This window comes from Diadema antillarum, unplaced genomic scaffold (genome assembly GCF_040938485.1).
Source record: "Diadema antillarum isolate AM-2024a unplaced genomic scaffold, OU_Dant_1.0 scf00000019, whole genome shotgun sequence".
Classification (NCBI taxonomy): Eukaryota; Metazoa; Echinodermata; class Echinoidea; order Diadematoida; family Diadematidae; genus Diadema; species Diadema antillarum.
In genome coordinates this window covers 247,258-269,079 of record NW_027270908.1, presented here as the reverse complement: position 1 = coordinate 269,079, position 21,822 = coordinate 247,258, and the positions used below count along the sequence as shown (strand labels likewise).

Genomic DNA, 21,822 nt, shown 5'->3' with positions numbered 1-21,822 from the left:
TCCAGTTTTTGTCATGTCTCACATGTTTTGTTTTGTTGGTTTTTTTTGTTGTTGTTATCAGATTTTATAAAAAGAAACTCACTCTGTGATGATAATATAATGGTCTTTGAATTGTTAGTGATAATAAGTTTGACAATGCGAGTACCACTTCTGTGAATACTATTTTGAAACTATTGTGATAGCACAATTACCAACAAAAAATCTACCTGTAGTTTCTGATATGTAGAAAATTTTAACGAGTCATTTTCTGCTCTCACTCAAATTTGCATGTAATTTACCACAAAAATATATATATTTGAAATGTTTGTATCAAAATTTCTTTCTGTAGGTGAATAGATCATGTCCAATTTTTATTCATTTTTTGTTTTTTGCTCTCAAAGTCGATAGGTTCACTCATTAATTAGAGTGTAATTACCAATTTGTAAACTTGTGGGCACTAATTCAATTGGTGTGGTTAAAATTAGCAGGCCGAAAAAAAAATTGGCACAGAATTCAAGCCCAAGCGGAGGAAAATTTTCTGTGCTTCTCAGCTGAGCTGAAAAGGTTTTTTGTAGATGAGGCACGCATTGTACTTGACAAATCATAGGAATTTGGATGTGATTATTCATTGTGAGATTTCTGTTACATTTCCTTCATGATCTACAGTGGTCATCAACTCATTATTTTGTTTGTGGTTGTTATTGTGTGTTCAGATATTTTTATCTTCAGAGCAGCATTATCAGTTGATGAAGATCGTGCAAACTCTTGGCAATGTAGTTTCCTCCCAGGAATATCTCAAAAGCTGTAAAAAGCTAGGTTTTTCAAGAAAATTAAGATATGAGAGGCAACTTACATGCAGGTGGAAAGTGGTTTTGAACTTGTTCTCATTAACCCTTTATGTGCCTTGAGTATTAATGGCACAGAAAAGTCCCTAGAATAGTGCACACTGACCATTGTCCCTGGCACGAAAAGGGTTAACTTTCTAACAAACTAGATACCTCAACACAATGCCTTGACACAACGATACTTGTGACAGGATGCAATCAATCATAGAATGCTATCAATAATCACAGATTTGAAGATACAGAATGTGTATTCAAACCCCTTCCAAGTAGATTTTATGTGATAATTAGTGACTGCAGTGAATTGGAAGATTAAAGACTGTAAGATGCTTGTTTAAATGCTTAGAGGCAATAACAACAATACTGTGATGTAGTGTTGAAGCGTTAATGGTATCAGCAGAAGTAGTATCTCCACACATCAGACTGTGTGTGTTGTGACCAAAAAAAAAATGTAGTAACGGCAAATATCTATTCCATAATTAATCTCCTTGATTTCCGCAGACAACCTATGAGGTCTGTACGCAGTGGGTGAACGAGCAGGCGGCCGAGGCGATCTCGACCTTTGACCGGCTAACCAAGAAGCTGGTCTCGCCGTACTCCATCATTCCCATCGTGCGCGAGGTCGAGGGTCAGCGGCGGAAGAGTCAGGGCAACATCATGGACGAGGAGGAGGAGATTGACTTCCCGGCCTGGACCAGCATCCTGAATGTTCTGGCAGCAGATGAGTGAGTATTGACATCTTTTATCTGTCTCTCCTTCCACACAGGATCATGGTTGCTGGGGAAACATCACGCATCTGAAGCACTTGTCGCATCTCTTGTAGGGCCTGCTGTAAAACCAGAAACATTCACGGCACGGAGCTTTCGCAAATTGGAGCCAACAGGGTTTTTTTGCGGCATGAGACTTTCGTGAATTGCAGCTGGCATTTGGTACATTGTGTACACAGCCTTTAGTGTGCATTTTACTTTCGAGAATCTTGGCTCCCCATGAAATTCGCGAAAGTTTCTGCACACGAAACTTTGTGGTGGTACAGTATTTCATCACTGTGTGAAAGCAATGACCGACTGAAGTCTGACAAGGGTCAACAAACATGCTTCACGTGCTTCATAGTTCTGCTAAGTTCATAATTCTACTCATGGTAATACTTGCAACATATTCCACAAAGTCAAACAAACAAGACCTCAACGCTTTCATTGAGATGATAGCTGAAATGTGTCACCAGAGATCAATAGCTTTCACCGTGGCAGCAACAGAGAGAGAGCTGGATATACATTATGATAATCTTTGCAATTCACCACAATTGCAGGAGTGATCTTAAAGCTAGCTTTAGATTTTGTTCACAGGACCAACTGTTGTTGCATTGGACATCAATTGGATTCTTCCACATTGTTATATATGCATCTACCTTTGAGTTTTCTTTCATATGGACATTACCCTTCTGAATTTTTTTTCAACATGGATTCAGAAATATAACAGACCACTCTGTCCACAGTATGACTGTGCATGTTTGCCAAACCTTATCATATCCACGAGGTCAGTGATATCTGTGTATTAAAACTAGCAGTGATTCTCTTTTGGCACTTTAATCTATCCCCCTCTTTCTAGACACAACCAGTGCATCCACTGGCCTATTAATAAATCCCCCCTTGAATTTTATCCAAGCAAAATAGCAGATGTTCTGCTTTGTCAGAGAGAAATAAACACTCTATTTCTGTTCCGTTGAGTCACACAGGGTTTATATATATTGAAATCCATCAACAACAACAAGAATAATAATTTGTTAATAGGGCAGAGAAGGGGAGGGGGTCTGTTTTAAAAAGGTACAAAACAGTTAGTTGTGCATCAGTAAACATACAAACTCCTCTGTTGATGCGAGAACTGAAAAATAATGTCTTGGGGATGGGGACCCATCTTTCAGTTTGGGGTTCTGTTTTGTTTTTGTTTTGTTTTTTGTTTTGTTTTTGTTTTTGGGGTTATTTGTTTTTTTGTTTTTTTGTTTTTTGTTTTTTTTTTGCTTTTGTTTTTTTGCTTTTGTTTTTTTTTTTGAGAGGGGTTCTTTCTGGGATTAAAGTGCATATTTTGCAATCTAAATTCTGGACATCTACAGTATGTCCCAAAAAAAATTACAATCAGATTTTCGCATTGATAACACCCAATATGATTAAACTATCTAAATGCTACTTCAGGGTCTTAAAATATAATATCTTAGCTCCATTTTGCAGAAAACCCCATTCAGTTTGGTTAAGCGGTCACAGAGAAATGTGGATTGTTGTAAAGAATGTCACGAGTCTGATTCTTTCAAGTTTAGCACTTGGATGCTCTTGTGTGTGAACACAATAGACAGAACTTGGAGGGAAGAGATTCCTGACATGCTCTACAAAATTCCTCATTTCTCTTCGACCACTGAAGCAAATCAAATAGGGTTTTCTGTAAGATGTGGGCAATGAATTATAGTTTCATACCCTTAAATTGTATTTGGATTGATTCACTATTTTCAAACTTATCATTGCAGAGGATCCCGTTGTAATTTTTTGGGGGGACATACGGTATAAAGCAGTGTGGCTATAATATTTTTAATAGGAATTAGATATAAAGTTGCAAAATATGAGCTAATTACCATGGTTAATTGCAATAAACACATACATTGCAGACATGATTTTCTGTTGCAATGGGTAGAAGAGGTATAATTTGGGGTACCGCCAATGCGTAAATGCCTCACAGCCAGCCGTGTTTCAGACCAGCATGTGAACAGCATCAGTATATATGTGACCTAGATAAGTTTGGGAAGAAGCACTGCATGTGGTAGAGCTTGCGAACCAGCCAACAGATTTTCCGTCTTTCATCCAGAGACATTTTAAGAAGATTTATTTGCTTTATCGTGTGACCAGCACATTGCAGCATCGCAGATACAACCCATAATGGCCGCAAGTTAGTCAAACCCGTAAACTCTTTTTGTGCCAACTTAAAACGGAGGAAAAGAGAAGTTACATCGACGAAATGCACGCATTGAGTTGCAGTATATGTGAAGGAAGACGTAGTGAGCTAGACAACCAGAAGCAACAATTCTACAGAGCAAACCCACTGTGCATCTGTGAAAGAGCTCTACTATAATAGTGCGTTGTGTATTGGTGATAACCCAAATTAGAGAGATATCTATCTCCCTTTCTATATTTCTGTCTTTCTCTATATATATCTATGTACCTATATCCATCTATCCATCTATTCATCTGGCAATCTGCCTGCCTATCCATCTCTACATATTTCACATCTATCAGTTTAGTTTATTTTTCACCTCACCAATTACCTGTCAGGCATCTATTTGTGTACCTATATATTCATACACATTTCATTTTAGTACCTCCCTGTAATCTGTTAACCCTCTGTACACCAGAGACTTTGGACATTGTGTACAATGCTAGGGAGTTATCTGAACCAATCAGCTCTCAAAGCACACAAACGGTTAATCGGTTGGTCCATCTATCTATCTTTCTTTCTATGATGATATGACAATACTTATTATTGTTTTCATCTGTCTATATACCTTTTAGCCATCTAGCTTTATTTTTGAACATTTATCTCTCTTTGTATCCATCTATTTATGTACCTATCTATTCATATCTGTCTATCTGCTGATCAAATTTTCTTCTTTTTATGTCCTTACTTTCTGTGCAGATATTGGGAAATAGAAGTTGACATGTCTTGCAGAGTAAATATGAAAAGATTTACATCATAGGTAGAGGATGGCAAGTAATATTGAATAGAGAAATATGATAGCTGCATTTATTTGTTGTTAACTTCATATTTCACATTTTTGTGTGTATGTTTGCATATTTGTGTACATGTTTGTGTGTATATTAATTGTTTGTGTGTGTGAATGATATATTGATGGTGATAGACAGGTAAGGGGCAAAGTGTAATTACGTTTCCTTCCTCTAATCTTCACATCTCATCGTAGCACCTGGGTGTTTTGGAGCGGAGTGCAGTCACCTTTTCCCCCATGGATATATTTTGGAGGGGAATACATCTACAGTGTATCTATCTGTGTGTTCATAATCTTTGGTATGCCTTGTGTAAGCACAGTGGTCCTTTCTTCTCAGGTAGTGAGGGGGCCCTGCTGGACTGACGGGGATTTAAGAACTAGGGAAGGGAAAAGTGGCTTGTCATCATTGACATTTTTGAATCATGTCATAAGATTAAAGTCATGACCAGTACCACTGACATTTACCAGAAAAGATTGATTATTCCCCTTCATTTCAAGAGGGTGTTTAATGACTTGGGGTGAGTTAGAGAAAAAAATGATGCAAATTTTTCAGAAGTACTCATTGTATTCGTAGTCTGTAGGTCAAAATCCCAGACTGCTTGTCAGTAGATTTTCGGGAAGGGAGACTTCAATGTTTTAATAGTGTAGTACTACTGTAAAACACAATAATTTCGCGACATGAAATTTTTGCAAATTAGAGCCGACGGCCTTTTTCGCGACATGAAAATTTTGTGAGTTTCCTCTAACACTCAATGCATTTGGTGTAGACAAGAACTTTCATGTGCATTTTAATTTCGCGAATCTTGGCTCTCGCGAAATTTGTAAAATTAAAATGCACGTGAACATTCCTCATTTTACAGTATGTTACTGAGTAGATGACTACATGAAGTGTGTTCCAAAGTTATTTGCAGTACCTTACTTCTGTCAGTGTAATCTAGGACAAGGTGATTCTTTTTTCTTTTCTTTTTTTAAGATAAAGAATCCACAAAATTAACAGAAAACAGGAGGTACTACCCTACAAAATTTGTTTGACAAGAACACCGAAGGTGCTGTTTTGTAAACTCGATGTTGCAGACAAAGACACCGACGTCGATTTTCACCAACAGTCCTGATTTATAGTGACAGCCAAGCCCGCCCTCTGGTTCCATGTGCCAAGAAAGCTAAAGAGTCTAATGATTACCATGTGAGAGTGAAGCTACTCTTGCAATTTAACCCATTCAATGTCTGTTGGCAACAGACATTCTCTATACCCCAGCCCATATTTCATAAATATATGTGTTTGTGTGCAAGTGTATGTGTAGATATGTGGGACCAGTCTTGTAGGGCTTAAGTGATCATGGTCACAAGGTTTTCTTCCTTGGTGCCAACGTCATACATAGATCTTATCTAAACTTTTCCACATTAAAGTGCCTTTCCACTCCAAGTCCAGGTTAAATTGGCTTTGATAGATAGAACATGAAAATAAGATGAACAAAATGATAGAGGTTTAATCAGAATTAGACCCCCCCCCCACAAAAAAGGACAAAATAAATAACTTCTTTTAGGTGCAACCACATAATGCAAATTGGCAAAGGTGATGCTTCCACTACCTTCCAAGTCTTCTACTTTTAAAACTCTTCAGAAATCTTCATTAAAGTTCCTATTTAAGATGAAGTTTTCATCAAACCATTATACAATGTAGTCATCTAATAATCCAGAAATGCTGGGGAAAAGAGATCACAGTTGCTAAATCATTCACCAAAAATTGATTCAAGTAGTGCATTTATATTCAAAATAGATATATGGTGCCATACTAATGTTGTGGATTGTCATCATCATTTGCATATCTGTAAACTAATGGTAAAGATGGGAGGTGATGTCATCATTGTTGCACGTAATTTGCAAGGATTTGCTGAAAACAAGCAATTAAACTTGGAACATCCATAACTCCCTTATCTTTTATAGGTCCAATTTGGATGAAACTTCTTCCATCCCATTCATCTGATTTTATTCAATTTACAGGCTGTATGAAGACCATTTTTACTCCTGGTGCTGAATTGCGCTTTAACAGTGCAACATTTGTTACCTTTTGAAGGTACGGAGCAGAGGTGCATTAAAGGCAGCTGGCAGACAAGCTGGTGGAATCCAGATATGAAAATGTGTTGTGTTTGCCAGTAATGTCATCCTGTGGCAGCTGTTTGCTGAAAAAAAAATCGACACTCGTTGCCACTTGTGTTACTGTAGAGTCAAGGTCATGGTCGCATAGCCCCTGTGAACCTCTTCCACGCCATATGTGCTTAGCAATGTTTGGTACCTATGTATCACTATGTCAGCCATTATGTGAGATAGAGTCCTGAAAACTTGGCAAAATTACAACAAAGTATTCAAGATTTTTATCCGTAGTTTGATATTATGATACATGTCCACTATATGTCCACTTGGTCCACTTGATGTTAGGATAGGAACTTGTATCTGTATTTCCTATTAGTTTGTTTTAATATAAAACAAGATTATATGGAATTGGGGATTTCGTGCCGTACCATGATGGTTCAGAAACTTTGTGAAGTGGACAACACACATCTGTGGCGTTTTGTCCATCATCATTTGAAGAGGGATTAATGTAGATTTTTGGCTCTTTGACCCAATCTGGGTTAATCCAGCCAAGCAGTTTAATTGATATCCCAGAGAGATTGACCCCAACATGCGTCAGCAAATGAACGGATAGATGAAACAGATGAGGGCGGCCCACGATGGAAAGATTTGCAGTTTTTGTTCTAATTGTCCATGGGAGGGGTGCTGTTTTGCTTCGCTTTTAAAGGTCGTGCAATATTTCATTGAAAGAACGTCGGCACTGTTGACTGCGCTTGCCATAGGCCATTTGCTTTCATGCCTATGCAGCAAAACGAAATTTGTATAATTTGTTACTATTTGATTATGCACTGGTAATTTTCCTTCTTATCATTAGCATGTTCGCATGTCTCCACTTCAATTCCCACATATGTGCATCTTTTTTACTACTCATCCAAACCTGCTCTATCTATCTATATATATATATATATATATATATATATATATATATATATATATATATATATACAGTACACACATATATATCTGTTTCTTTTCAGTCTTTTTTTTCTTGTCCTTTTTCAGTGTTCATGACCCCAAATTTGTGACAAATTCTTCCCACCCCTCCCCCCCCCCCCCCATGGCACTCTTCTGTGTTCAGGAAACCCTTTTCTTGTTCCAATGCCCATTACATTTGTCCACATCCTTCTGCTCTGCGTTACCGCCCGATTATCGCGCTCAGATCTGTGCAAGCGTCATATATCCCACCGCCATCTTTTTCCGATCTCAAGGTGATTTCCATTTTTCACCCTCCTTTCTTTCCCTCTAGTCTCTCTCTCATTCTTTCTTTCAGTGATTTGTCTCTTTCTGAATTCCACGTCTCACCATCAGTGGAATGTGTTCATCAACCTGCTATTCATGATGGCTCCCCCTTTTTCTCCCCACCCCACCTCCCATGCGCTGGCCTAGATTCACATTAACATTCTGCGTCTGCCTGATGAGCATGCAGGATCGATCATTTGGTGGCCAACATCCGGGTTTTTGTTGTTTCTTTGACCTTGTTTGATTTGATGATTCAAAACTTTTAAGATCTTGACTTCTCTTCTGTCCATCAAACTGCAGACATAAAAAGGAGAGATAGAGGAATTCTGCCAGTCAAATATTCTCTTTAGGGGTGCTGAATCAAAACTAGTATGTGTAGGTGGAAATGTTTGTGCCATTTGAGCCATTACTTATTTCATGCTACATGTGTATTGGCTGTAGGCATTGTTAAAAGCTTCCATGGTGCATATTGTGGTGTGTTCGAGCACTCTCCCGAAGCGAACTGTACCATACCAAACCCATGCCAGAGGAGCGCTCAAACGTTCATAAAGTGTACCGTACCGTACTGTACCGAGCCAAAAGGGGACCACTTTCCGATATGCTCCAAAAGGATACCAAAAGTGTACCAAAAGTTCACTGTAAAGCATGCGCGTATCATGCGCATACATCACAATACAAAGATATCATTCTCTTTGTTCGGGACAGCTGTAAGTAGTTCAAGCGTGCCAGGTGAGTGACCCTTTTGCTGCAAAATGCTTGACCTCTTCTAAAAATAGCTCATACGGTACGCTTTAATTCTCAACAGAGCGCTTGAACGCTCTAAATCTGGCACAGTACGGTACGGTACGCTGTAGTTCAGTTCACTTTTGGTACTCGCTTTAGAGTGCTGGAACGCAGCCTTAGTAAACATTACGATCGTATGTGTACTGTCATGTTGTCAACTAGTAGCAGTGCATCAGTAGAGACATCCAGGTAGAGCAGGGGAAATAGTGGACCTTATTGTGTACATATTTTTTGGAAGACCATTTCCCTTTCATCAGCTAATTCATACCAACACTTTTTTCCCTATAATAGTTGTTTGAAGTTTGACATATTCTCAGTCCAAATATGCCAAGATTGTTTTTCATTCTCTTTTGCATTATCTGTATTAAGATCTTGTCAGTATCAGCACAACCCCCCCCCCCTCTTCTCCACCCCTCCTTTCAGGCAAACGCACCCTTCGTTCCATCTCTCGGCTGTCCCATGTGCATTCATTAGCCTTAATTTCCTCTCCAAAGAGATACTAATCATATTAGAGAACTTTCTACTGCTTCGCGGCGGTCACACCTTTCGCCCGTAAGCTCTGAGTAATCGCGGGGTGTCAGACAGCCCGAAAGTGCTCATAACACATTATGTATTCTTTTCACACTCCTGTAAACTAATTTACCAGCAGAACAAACCCCCACCCTCCCTTTATACCAACAGTTCCTGATGGAGCTGTTTTCAAACTAAAGTAATCATTAATTTCATTGCCAAATATATCATACTTCCACTGACAGTTTAAACATTAAAATCTGATCATTTTTACTTGAATTTAAGATGATTCCTGATGACCATCATGTCTCACAAGATATGGGTCTATGGTTTTTGTGCTATTTATATTTAGCATGATTTTAATGTAGTATGAATTTATTATTCATTTCTGGGGCCTGTCTTATAAAGACTTGTGATAGAAATCAATCACAAGTTTTTTGTGTGTTGCAATGCAAGTTGCGATTGATTTGGGGACTTGTGATTGATTTGAAGGCTTTATAAGACTTTTGTTTTACCCCTTTTTGTTGTTTATTAATTGTTTGTTTTGATGGCTGAATTTTCAAAGGCCTCTCAATTGCTAAATTCATAAATGATTCGTAAATCACCAACATGTTTTAGATGATTGTGGTTCCTGTTTTTCTATCAAAATTGGCATTTTTTTTGTCAATTTCTTTCTTATTTTGTTCAGATTTGATGAAGATAATTCATTACATCTAATCTTTCTCCAATATTAGAAATAAAGTAAAACTCAGCATTGCCAATTTAATGGCAACAAGGCACTTTTCATTTGTTTTTGTGCAGCATATTTCCCCTAGAACTTGATGGGTATATTTAAAGAAAGTTCCTCGACTGGGAAGTGGGCTTAGCACCTGCGCTAATGGAGTTTGACGCACTCTGTAACCTTTAAGACAGCGGAAGTGACAGGCAAGAAACGTCCCTACGCAGGATAACAATATGTGTTACCATCACTTGAAGGGTTTTGGGTGTGGGCAGAGGAGACCCAAGAATAGATCCATAACTCACCTTTGGTATATATCAGAATCCCCCCTCTCCATCTCCCCCTTACCCCCCCCCCCCCCTTCCCTCCTCTGGCCCCCCCCCCCCCCCTCTCTTTATCTCTCTTTTTGCCCCTTGCACAATGGGTGTGACATGGTTATCCTAAATCTGCTAAGCATATTTTTAATCCCGCCATTATCCCGCCTGCGTAACCCAATTATTGCGGATAATGGGGGGTGGATGTTGGGGTAATTAGCGACAAGATGGGATGGAACGGAGAGGAAGGAAGGAAGGGAAGAGGTGCTCCTTGATGCTACTCATATTTCTTTCTAATCTCTGCATCCAGGATTCTTCCAGGGTCATTCTGAAGTCAGTGTCATTTTGTTGTTTTTTTCCTCTTTAACAAAGAGAAAGTAGATTGTCTGCCTGCAATGCTCAAATCTCAAACTGTTGTCATTACAAACCTCTTTTTGTAATTTTCAATCACCTTCTTAAAAACATGTATAGATATAAAGAGATATAGATACAGGTAGATAGATGGATGGATGGATGGATGGATAGATGGATGGATGGATGGATGGATAGATAGATAGATAGATAGATAGACAGACCGACCAATCAGCAGATCAATATTGACATTCATCACAGAGTAAATAGAAAAGCACTATGTAGAGTGGATTAAAAGAGAGGTTTCCTGTTAAAGTTTTAGTCTGTATAGTTATGAGCAGTTCCAGCATTATGTAGCCAAGTCTTTTGATTTAAAAAATAGCAAATGAACAGTGAACCCAATTTAATTGCAGAATGTAGAAGTTTCTGGTTCTGGATGGACCTCATCTCATAAAAAGATGTACCACCTACTAAAGGTGCATAGTCCCGGTAGTGTAGAGGGTGCTGTTGAATGAAAGTGCCGATCACCGTTAGCATTGATACGAAGATTACCGAAGTTGAGCTGTCATCAAGAGTAAAGAGCGTAGGTGTTGTTAAGTAACGTTGCCTTCGTTGTCTTCTCTGCGCATTGCGCAGTCTGTAGTAATGCCAGGGTGCATGCATATGTGCTTCTTATTATGACATCACAAAAGAAGTTTGCTAAAGCTCTCATCCCCCTCAGCCGAATCATGAACCGAACTGTGATCGTACCACTGACTACAGTGGATCGGACTTCTTCGGACTCGGGGAAGTGGGCCACAGCGTAAGCACTAAAGAGGAGTCGATAGTGTAGGTCTCTATAGGGAACTTGCGCCATGCGCCCGCGTACGCATTTGACTAAAACACTGGGACCATGCACCTTTAAAAGATGCAATGATTGCAGCTACTGTAACAACAATATTCAATTTTCAACAGCCTTCTAGCAGTTGCCTAGCCTGTTGTCATAGTAACTTTGACTGTTCTACAGATGCCTTTAATTGATAAGTGGTTTCAGTGTTCACTTCACATGTGTAAAATTTTGCCGCACAGGCATAGAGGTGTCTATGTGTTGTCGAGTCATCTTTTCATTTGCCATGTTCTTTCCCTCATTTGTAAGAAGCGATGTCACAGAGGGAGACAGTGTAATTCCTCCACATATTCATGTTGACATTGTTAAATAATGTAGATTCAAACAAGAAATCTCTACATATAAAATGATAAATCTGTAGAACTATTAGAGGGAAATGGTCCCAGGATTCAAGAAGGCGCTATTGCATAGACCCACGCTTACATTTCTGCCAGGTTCTGAACATTTAAATAAAACTGATTCATTCAGTGAATATGTAGAAAAACAGTTGAAATACTGTCAGTCTCAGTTTGAGTTCGTCTCTTGATTCTGCTGTCTTTTTCTGGCTGGTTCAACTTTCTACATATGGATCCTTTAAGGCCAAAATTTGCTTGCAAGATAGCTGGTTTTGGAAACTCGAGTTTAATTATGTGATCTACTTTGATCAAGAGTTAGCTAGCTGTACATCGCCTATCGTCATACTGATGATTTCTACAATGATTATCACCATCTAACAGGGCCCTCGTTTGAAAGTGTAGATTTGCAGAAATCCGTCATTCTGCATTTGATTTTGCCAAGAGTTCCCCGCTGCCCTCCCTTTTTTTTTTCAGATTTTAGTCCAATCATGAAAACCAACTTGAGCACAGAGCAGAATGGCACTTCAAAATTCCCAGTGTGATGTCTGTGCCTCTGAAAAGTTCTGGCAACTAGGTTAAAGGGTGTTTACAGGTCTGGCAGAGGTGAGGATTTAGCTTTTAACGTTTTGTGAGATATTCAGAAACCACTCTATGAGATGTCAAAGAGCATGCAATTCTTAGGGATATCAAAAGTTTGTTTGATGGAAATCAGTTTTGAAATGGCTGAGATATCCAAAACCAAGGTGAAACAAAGAGATCCTAATAAAAGGCGTGGCCTGTCGCCTTTTATTATTATCACTTTTTTTTTAATATCTCAGCCATTTGAAAACCAATATTTTCATCAAATAAACGTTGAATCCTTCTTAAAATTACATGCTCTTTCATATTTCATAAGAGGTTTCTCATTATCTCACTTAGGAATGTTCAAAACATGAATCCCCACCTCAACCAGTACTGTACAGTCCCTTTAACATTGAGATACATTTTAGTAATGCAGAAAACGGATGTTAGCTAAAGCAAATGCTTTTTTTTTTTTTTTTTTTTTTGGTCGTTATTCTGGAGTACGAAACAGATGGAGAGAGAAGTTGGGCAAGGAAATACCCCAAAGAGCCACGCAAATCTTGCGGAAAGATGTGCGGTTCTTTTATTCCTGGTGACTCACGTGCGATGACATCTAACGATGTAACTGTTTTATGGAGATAACAAGAAGACTTTTCTGGTCTCCTTTTCTCCTTTTTTTTTTCTTTTTGAAATCAAAAGTCAGGGGTGCACTTGCTGGCTCCAGCCTTCATACCACTTTCCACTTCTGAGACTTGGGGGGAGTATGAAAGATGTTAGCTCCCACACATCCCAGAGGTTTGGTTTTTGTTCTTGTTTTTTGATCAAATATCAGGAGCGACTACAATTTTTTCAGGGAACATATATGTGTCTCCTTCACCCCTCCCCCACCCTCCCCTCCCCCCAAGTAAAGAGAAAAGCTGTGGACAATTCCTTTGTGATTGTGGTCCATTGGTTTTCTTGGTCATCATCCTATTTGTAAAAGCTTTAAGTTTATGCATGTTGCACCAAGTCCAGTGTGCCAAATCAGTGTCATGTATGATATGCGAGGAGAGGAAAACGACTCAAATTTGTGTCATTGCCCTGTACCCTGTAGCATCTTGTTGCCTTGAACTACAACAACAGCAACAAATCCTTTTTAAGATTAAAATGTGATAAAAAATTTGTTAGATATCTTCTATGATTTTGAAGAAAAAGCAGTAATTCCGTAAGTCATAGTGATATTGCAATTCTGCCCAACTTTGGAGCCCAAATTCCAAATGGGATGTGTAGGGCAGGTACTGCGCTAGATCAAGACAGCAGACAGCAAACATTGTGATATAGGCCATAGGATGAGGTAAAAACAGACCTGCAGATGTGCATGAGGTGGTCATAATGCCGTTCAAGGTTTTGTGAAGTTATCACCTTTCTGCTTCTCAACTGCCAGGACGTGGGCTTTGTATCAGGCACGGCACTAGCCTCATTCTCGTACGTGACCTGCCACCTGGTGTGTGACGAGATGACCAAAAATCTTGTCTGTTCTTTCCCAGGAATTCCGGTGATTGTTTGATTTTGGTTGTTGTTGTGTCTTGGGGTGTTTTATTGTAGTTTAAAGTGCATTGATGGTATTAGGATGAGCTGCCAAAACATGTGATGCCCTGAATCACACCGTTATGATTAATCAAGAGCATGGGACGGAGTGAATATGAGATAGAGAGACAGAGAGACAGAGAGTGTGTGTCTACATGTAGGTCAGCTATTAAAGACTGTCACTGATCCATAATTCCAGCGTCTATCACAGTTTATTCTCTCAACATACCCAGTGATTTTCATGAAACGAACCAAAATATTCATTTCGATAAACTGCAGAAGCTCAGACATCTCTCAAAGAGTGGATATCATCAGCACATTGCTGTAAATCTTACATTCTGTATTTCAGTGCCAGTTAAGTATGAGGTCAATTACAGGTACATTCTTATTCCATGGATCTTCATTCCATTAATGCTAAACTGGAAAATATCTTTGAAAATGTCTTTCAAACAAGTTCTTCTCTACAGTGCAGCTTCTCAACACTTTGAAAAGAATTTGTCAATTGAATACATATGGGTCTGGATAATTTAAATTTTCTATTCTTCAAGAAATGCAGCGGTATCTGCTTAGTGGATAGCGACATAATGAAAGGATAGACTTCATTTCAATATTCGTTGCTTGTAAAGTTGAGACAGAAACTTATAACATAACATTTTTTTTTTCATCTCTGTCTTTTGAAATTGTACCCTGGAGGATTGTTGTTTGTGTGTCATAGATATTTTTTTAACTATAAGATGAAAGCTAGGGCAGTTAAAATCATCCTAGTTTGCTTGAATAAGCTGCAAGGTTGCCCTTCACTTGTAGGAAAAAGTCTGGTATTCATAATTGCAGAATCAGATTTTTGTGATTCACCTCTCTTAGGAAGTCCTTCTCTTGAGCATGTTTATTGAAACAATCATAAACTTACCTGAAAGTTTGGCTATTCTGTAAGACGTAGATGTCTGCTCGATTTTCCTCGATTTTACTGAAAAGTTTTCCTACCTGGGGCAGAAGAGAGCCCCAAATTAGCAGACGGAAGTATCCCAGAAGTCATGATCTGAGTTTGATTACTTTAAATCAACTGCATCCATTCAAATCTAAAGCCAGAGCATTCAGTGAAGACAACTGTATGTTGCAAGGACTTCTTGTCATAGCCTCACCAACAGAGGGCAGTACAACACTTTTTTGGCTTAGGGTGGTAGGATTGATTTAGTTTGAGAAAAGAAGGTTTGTATGCCCACTGTTAGCCCATTGCAATCACCCATCGCTATTTCTACCCGATTACATTTTTTTTTTTGCTGTTGTTGCTTTTTTATAACTACCAGTGATCTCATGTAGAGTAAGTGTCAATTTCTATCTAATCTTATTAAGCCCAATGCATGATAAATATTTTTGTAGTGGCAATGTGGTCCTGATAGTGTTATCACTCTTTTTTTTTTTTATAAGTGTCTGGTTTGAGAGTTTGTGATTGAGGTTGGATATGGTGCTACCTTACAGTTACTCTGTCTGGGAAAGATGACATCACAAAGGGGTTACATGGAAGACAACTAAGGTCAACACACCTTCTGTACTTTACGTGTATGTCATCCGCTCAAGGCAGGGAATAATTGCCAGTGACACGTGCCGCGGATGGCTCAGTTTGGTGGATGGCATACACAGGCTGGCAGGGCAGTCAAGGCTCTTGGGAATCTCTGTTCAAGGAAATGAGGGAAGGGTGGGGATCAGGTGTTACACTTGTTTCACGTCAGGAGCCAGCAAGCTGTCTTGGTATTAGCACCCCTAGCTCTGTGTCTATATACCTGGGCATCAGCAGGGAATAGCTGTGTGGTAGCTGTGGTAGAAACTGTACATCTAACAATCAGGGCCCCAAGGGTGGGGGGGGGGGGGGGGGGGGGAGTAGAGGGTGGAGACTAATTTACAGTAGCTATCATAAATGTCATGTGCCATTGCGGCAAGCAGCAGTAGGTGACAGCTGATTGGGTAGTGAGGTGCTAAAAGGCATTAATACTGATGTATAATTACTTCTCTTCTAGAAAGTCAGTCATGTGATAGCTAGGGCCCAGATGCACTCGAATGGAGGTTAAGCAATCCTGCAATGAACCTGACTAGTCAAAATCAAGCTGATGGTGATCAGTGTTTCCAACAGCACTAACTAATTTATTCTCCCATTTTGCTTGTTTTGTGTATGGCATAGGTTAATATTTTTATATAGCATATAGAAAATTTCTCCTCCTTTGCAATTTAGCAAAAGACATCAAATTCCATTTGCCATGTATGAGGCAGTTAGAATCTCCCGTTTTGTAAAATGCCCTTGATAATTGTTTTTTTTTTTATTTGATCACCATTTTTAAATGCAATGTGTTGTGGATCCCTAGATAGCAATAAACCACAACTGTAGAGTATCTCAGCAGTGTATGGGTATATAGATGGGTAGTTGAGGGAATAAGGGGAACTCAGGGTCGTTTTTACTGCGGGGCTACTAATAAATTAGATGTTGTTCGTTGCATGTTTGAATGATGGCTAGACTGCTACGTTTCCAGTAGAAATGAATAATTTCAATCCCTAATTTAACGTAGGAATGCCCTCACATAACACACCCAGGAAATCAACTAGGATGCTAGGAAATATTCCACTTCTTGTTGATCTTAGATACAATTATTTGTTGTTGTAACATCATATGCCAATAAAGAATAACATTGTGAATGATACCTTCGTTCCATTTATGTTAACAATATGTGTAAATCACAACATTGGTTGTTGCCATGGTGATGGATGGGCAAACAGAAATCACCTGGAAGGATATAGATATCTGACTCTGTCTGACAGTGGCAGTTATTGTGATCTACAGTAATTGTAGGTTTTTCCAGAAGGGGAGGTCTTATAGGTCTTCTGCAACAAAACAAAAAAACTGAAAAAAAAAAGATGGAGCAAGGTTCTTGTCAGCATTGAGGTCTTGCAATGAAATATTAGATCTGGACAAAGTTGATGTTTCAAGACTGCTAGTCTTCAAGATTTTGCTTCCCAACTCCCATACTTTCGACATATGCCTATACACCTATTATCTCTCAGCCACAAACGTATGACCACTGTTAGTCATTTATTTATGTCCTCAGTTACACTGAATTGTAATGCGCATGAGAACTTCTCTGTGTGTTATGATGGCCAGCAGATCACATGGACACCGTAACACTAACTGAACCAAAAGAAACTGCACTTTTCATGTCAAGAATCAGTGTAGGAATATCATCAAGCAATTGCTACACCCAAGGGCAGATTTAACTTGTGCCTTAGCGTTGTCCTTTGGATGATATTGATGGTCGTATTGTATTCACACTGTGTGTTTCTTTTTTCCGTCTCTGACATGTTCTCCGTTCACAGGGATAAATGGAGTCTTGCTCTGGCATCCCAAGTTCTCCCCGTCATCGACAGACTCTTCTACACCAAAGACGAAGCCATCATGGATGCCGCCATTGAACTCGTCCACGTCCTGGTCAAGAAGTTCGGCAAGGAGATTGAGAAGAACCACCACGGAGGTGAGATCAGCGGTGTTCAATCCTTTGAGATCTAAATAGTATGAAGACCAGTACATTTGTGATTGATCCATATTCGTTTGTGTGTGTGTGTGTGTGTGTGCGTGTGCGTGCTCATGTCTGTTGTTTTAACAATTCTGCACCTGAGAGATGGACCAGGCTTGAAGGACGCAAGTAGCTATCATATATACAAGTTAATGCTTATATACATAAATGTCTTTACATTTTCCAAGACATTGTCATATTTTAGTAAAGCATTATGGCTCCTATATTGTATGTCTTAAAGGGGCATAGTCCCGGTAGTGTAGAGGGCGCTGTTGATGATACTGCCGATCACCGTTAGCATTGATACGAAGATTACCGAAGTTGAGCTGTCATCAAGAGTAAAGTGCGTAGGTGTTGCTAAGTAACGTTGCCTTCGTTGTCTTCTCTGCGCATAGCGCAGTCTGTAGTAATGCCAGGGTGCATGCATATGTGCTGTTATTATGACATCACAAAAGGAAGTTTGCTATAGCTGTCATCCCCCTCAGCCGAATCATGAGCCGAACTGTGATTGGACCACTGACTACAGTGGATCGGACTTCTTCGGACTCGGGGAAGTGGGCCAAAGCGTAAGCGCTAAAGAGGAGTCGATTGCGTAGGTCTCTATTGGAAACTTGCGCCATGCGCCCGCGTACGCATTTGACTAAAACACCGGGACCATGCACCTTTAACTCTATGGGAAATGCGTGTTGTAGCAAAATCAGCCCATTGTCAATGGGTTAAATATTCGAGTATTTCCATGTCATCAATGAACATACAGGGAACATTCTAACATCTTGTATATCTTTTCATTGCTTTCACTCACTCTTTCTTTCTCTCACTTTCTCTCGCTCTCTGCACAATTCTTCGCCTATCTCTCCATCTCTCCGTCCATCCGATCATCCAGGCCTGTTCCGCACCAAGTTCCGCGATGACTGCCGCACCTGCTACCACTGGCTGGGCAAGCTGCACACGCGGGTCAAGGACCTGGTGCGCAAGGAGACGGAAGCCGAGGAGATCGACCTTGACAGCATGCTGCACGCCTCGCTGCTGTGCTCGCTGAGTGAGGCCCTCAAGCCCTTCACCACCAAGACATACTCGCTCAAGGAGATCAGCAAGTGAGAGACATCACGGGAATGGGGAAAAAAAGGAACTCGCAAGAGAGTCACATTCACCCTCCCTCCTCCAGGGTTCACAGACGGAGAGATGCTCGACAGCTCTTCAAGACTCGTTGACTCGGGACCCCTCTGGCTATTCACCACCAACACTTGTCCCTCCAGACCACAAAGTTATTGGAACTCCCAGAATTTGCAGACGATCCTACCTTGTCAGCGCTGTGACCTACATCCCTTCCCCTTCGTATAAATCATCGAAAGAAATAAATAAAATCTCAATGTGATGTCATGTGCAGAAAATTTAAGATACTTTTAGCCAGTCACTACCAAGATTTACTCCTTCTGTGAAGAATTGAGTTGGTTGTTTACCTGGGCTCTGTGTTCTTGAGTGATCTGTAAAGTGTTACTGAGGAGATTGTCAAGAGAGTAGAAGCAACTCCAAATCAAGGATGGGCCAATCCGCAGTTTGGGCACAGAACTAACCGAAAACTAAAATCCACTCAGTGTTGCCAATTTGAAGTCGCTCCGGTTACATCTCCTTTACAACACACACACACTCTATCAGAGTCTTATGCTACTCGTGAAAAGTAATAGCTCATCTATATCTTTTTCTAACTGTGAGTCGAAGAATATATACAGCTCTTAGATCAAGTTGCAGTGTGAGAGGACATAGATAGAGAAAATGGAGTTCTGTTCCAGTAGATGTGAGTAATGTATGATGAAAATGATGTAAGGATACTTTGTAAAAAGTTTGTAGAACTGTTAACCGACTGACCACAATAGTCTGGTTTGACCTGCCCATAGTCAATATTGAGAATTTTAAATCTGAAAAGGAATGGGTTAAGATGACCATTTTTTCTTCCATTTAAGTCCAGTCTTCATGAGTCATTCTGTTATCTTAAGTACAGTCATTGTCGACCTCGTATCAGGAAATATGCACGTACGATTGTCCCATCACAAAGTCGTAGCACTAAAATCACTAACGTCATCATGTTTTCATCCACAAAGATTACGTCAGCGAAAGGATTGGAAGAAGATACAACTGTGTGCCAATCATAATCCAAGGAACTAATGACAGAGAGGAAAAAAACAAAACTATCCACGACATTCTTGATAACCTCATTAGTTTTTTTCTGTCTTCAGTTTTTCCCTGTAGTCGTTCCTTGGTTATGTGAAATAGTTTGCCAGAAGTCAGCTAGTGTAGCAGGCCATGGAGACACAATGCTTTCGCTCCTCTTTGCCCTTCTGTCTGCTCATGCCAAAAATCTGTCAATTCTTTCTTTTCTTCGACTCATTTCAGGGTGATAATCAATCACACCTATAGTGCAGTGCACATAATGCAGTGTTCTAATACATGTGATTGAAAAGCATGACAGTAATGATGAACTGCACAATAACATTTCGTAATGTTTTACTTTACAATATTAATGACCCAAATTAGCTGCAGCACTAATTATACACTTTATCTGTAATAGATTGTTTCCCCTCATCCGTAGTGTTAGCATCTGATTCTGTAGTTTCATTGAACTCATCCCATTACTGTCAGCACTGGTATCTACAATCACATCTGTATAATTTCAACAACAGAAAAATCAACCAAAAACCCTGTTACCATGGAAATGCTAGTAATGAACTTTTGAGTGATGAAAACTGTCACCAGTGCAAAGGGATAGTCGTTCACTGCACATGCGGCCTCACGTACATCAGTATTTTATCGTAAAATCTCTGGGCCATGTTGCAAAATAAGATGTAGTCATCTCGCAGAATTTTTTTGCGACTGAAGTCCAAGGGAGTCTGTCTGTTTGGTGAAAGGCATATGCAGTGCCCAGAAGTGACCATCAAGGATGGACGTTACCCCTGTGTAGGCATTGTTGAATATTGTTGGACATTCCGACCATGTACTGCTTGCCATTTAAATTACTGGCATGGGTGACAGACTCTTCCTTTTGTGGCCAAAATCAATTCAGACATTCCTAGGTAAAGATTTTTGGTTCCTGTGCATGTCAAACTGGATGATTTCAGTAAAGAATCAGTAATGGCCTCTGTGGTGTTAAATTCCATTTCCCCAAGCTTGTGTCCATAATGTGGTTGAGGTACAATCGATTACACAGTGCTTACTAGACACCAGTCTGCACATATCAAGCATTGACCCAGAATCGTTTACCTAAGGAAGAGGGAAGAAACAGTCTTGAACGGAGACTAGTCAGACAGATGAGTTTTGTTGGAATTCATTCAATGTTTTTTCGATGTTCTATATTGTACCATCCAAATATATGTATATAGTGAGGAAATACCACATGTAATCAGTAGTAGCATAATTTTTAACCAAATCTCTACCCTTTAAGGATTCCCCATGTATTACCTCAGTTATAGAAATCCATTCTGTATATCAACTGTAAATAGTAAACATAGACGTACAGTTTTTGCATGTATATTTTTGTGAATTGTACTATATATCGACAGAAAGTGATGACTTTCCTTTCTACAATGTTTATCTTGTGAATGTTATACATATTGTTAATAAGTGGACCAAATATATGATTGGACTGATTTTTTTATGTATGCCTTTTGATGTATTTATATGTTCTTGTGATGATGTGGATTGTTTAGAAATTGGTGTTCGAGACAGAAGCGGATTGTGCAATACAGTTCTATGTATCTTTCCATTCATGTGTGTATCATGTGGCAATCACTGATGTGTTCAAATCAGCTGTAAAAGAGAAATTCTACAATCTTCTGTTTGTGAGAGCGTGAACGTATGATGCACCTATGTTCAGTGAATTTGATACGATATCAAAATTGTATATACTTCTAGATATGTCACCTTTTCTGTGATGCAATGTGATATGTGTACATAACAGACCTATAAATGTTGTTTGTACATGATTTGAGACTTTTGTTAATGTTTTCGACAGATGGTGTTGTGAGCATGACATTACCACGAATGTTTATAAATATAGGTTCGTGGATCTTCCGCAAATTTCTGTCTTGTACACCTTGTGGCTTTTAATGAACCATCAAAAAATTTGTCTTCCGCTTGTGATATTCAGCTTTTATTATCTGAGAGCAATATTGTAGAATTGAAGTCTTCCAGAAGATGATAAGTCACTGTGTTGTAAGCTGAACTTGATGGGCGGAGAAGCCTCTTCTTAATGTGGCCAAGTGCCCACCAATTGTTTACCACTGGGACTTGATGCAAGTCT

General features: G+C 39.4%; 1 protein-coding gene across 1 annotated transcript in view; it reads left to right on the top strand.

The window, feature by feature from the left end:
• LOC139728671 (uncharacterized) overlaps positions 1 to 19,275 on the top strand; it is a 101,824-nt gene extending 82,549 nt beyond the window's left edge. The window contains exons 10-12 of the mRNA XM_071639610.1: positions 1,323 to 1,546; positions 17,332 to 17,486; positions 18,412 to 19,275. Coding sequence (XP_071495711.1) covers positions 1,323 to 1,546; positions 17,332 to 17,486; positions 18,412 to 18,626 — 594 coding nt within the window. The 3' untranslated portion in view covers positions 18,627 to 19,275. The remainder of the gene's footprint in view (positions 1 to 1,322; positions 1,547 to 17,331; positions 17,487 to 18,411) is intronic.
• The last annotated feature ends 2,547 nt before the right edge of the window (positions 19,276 to 21,822 follow it).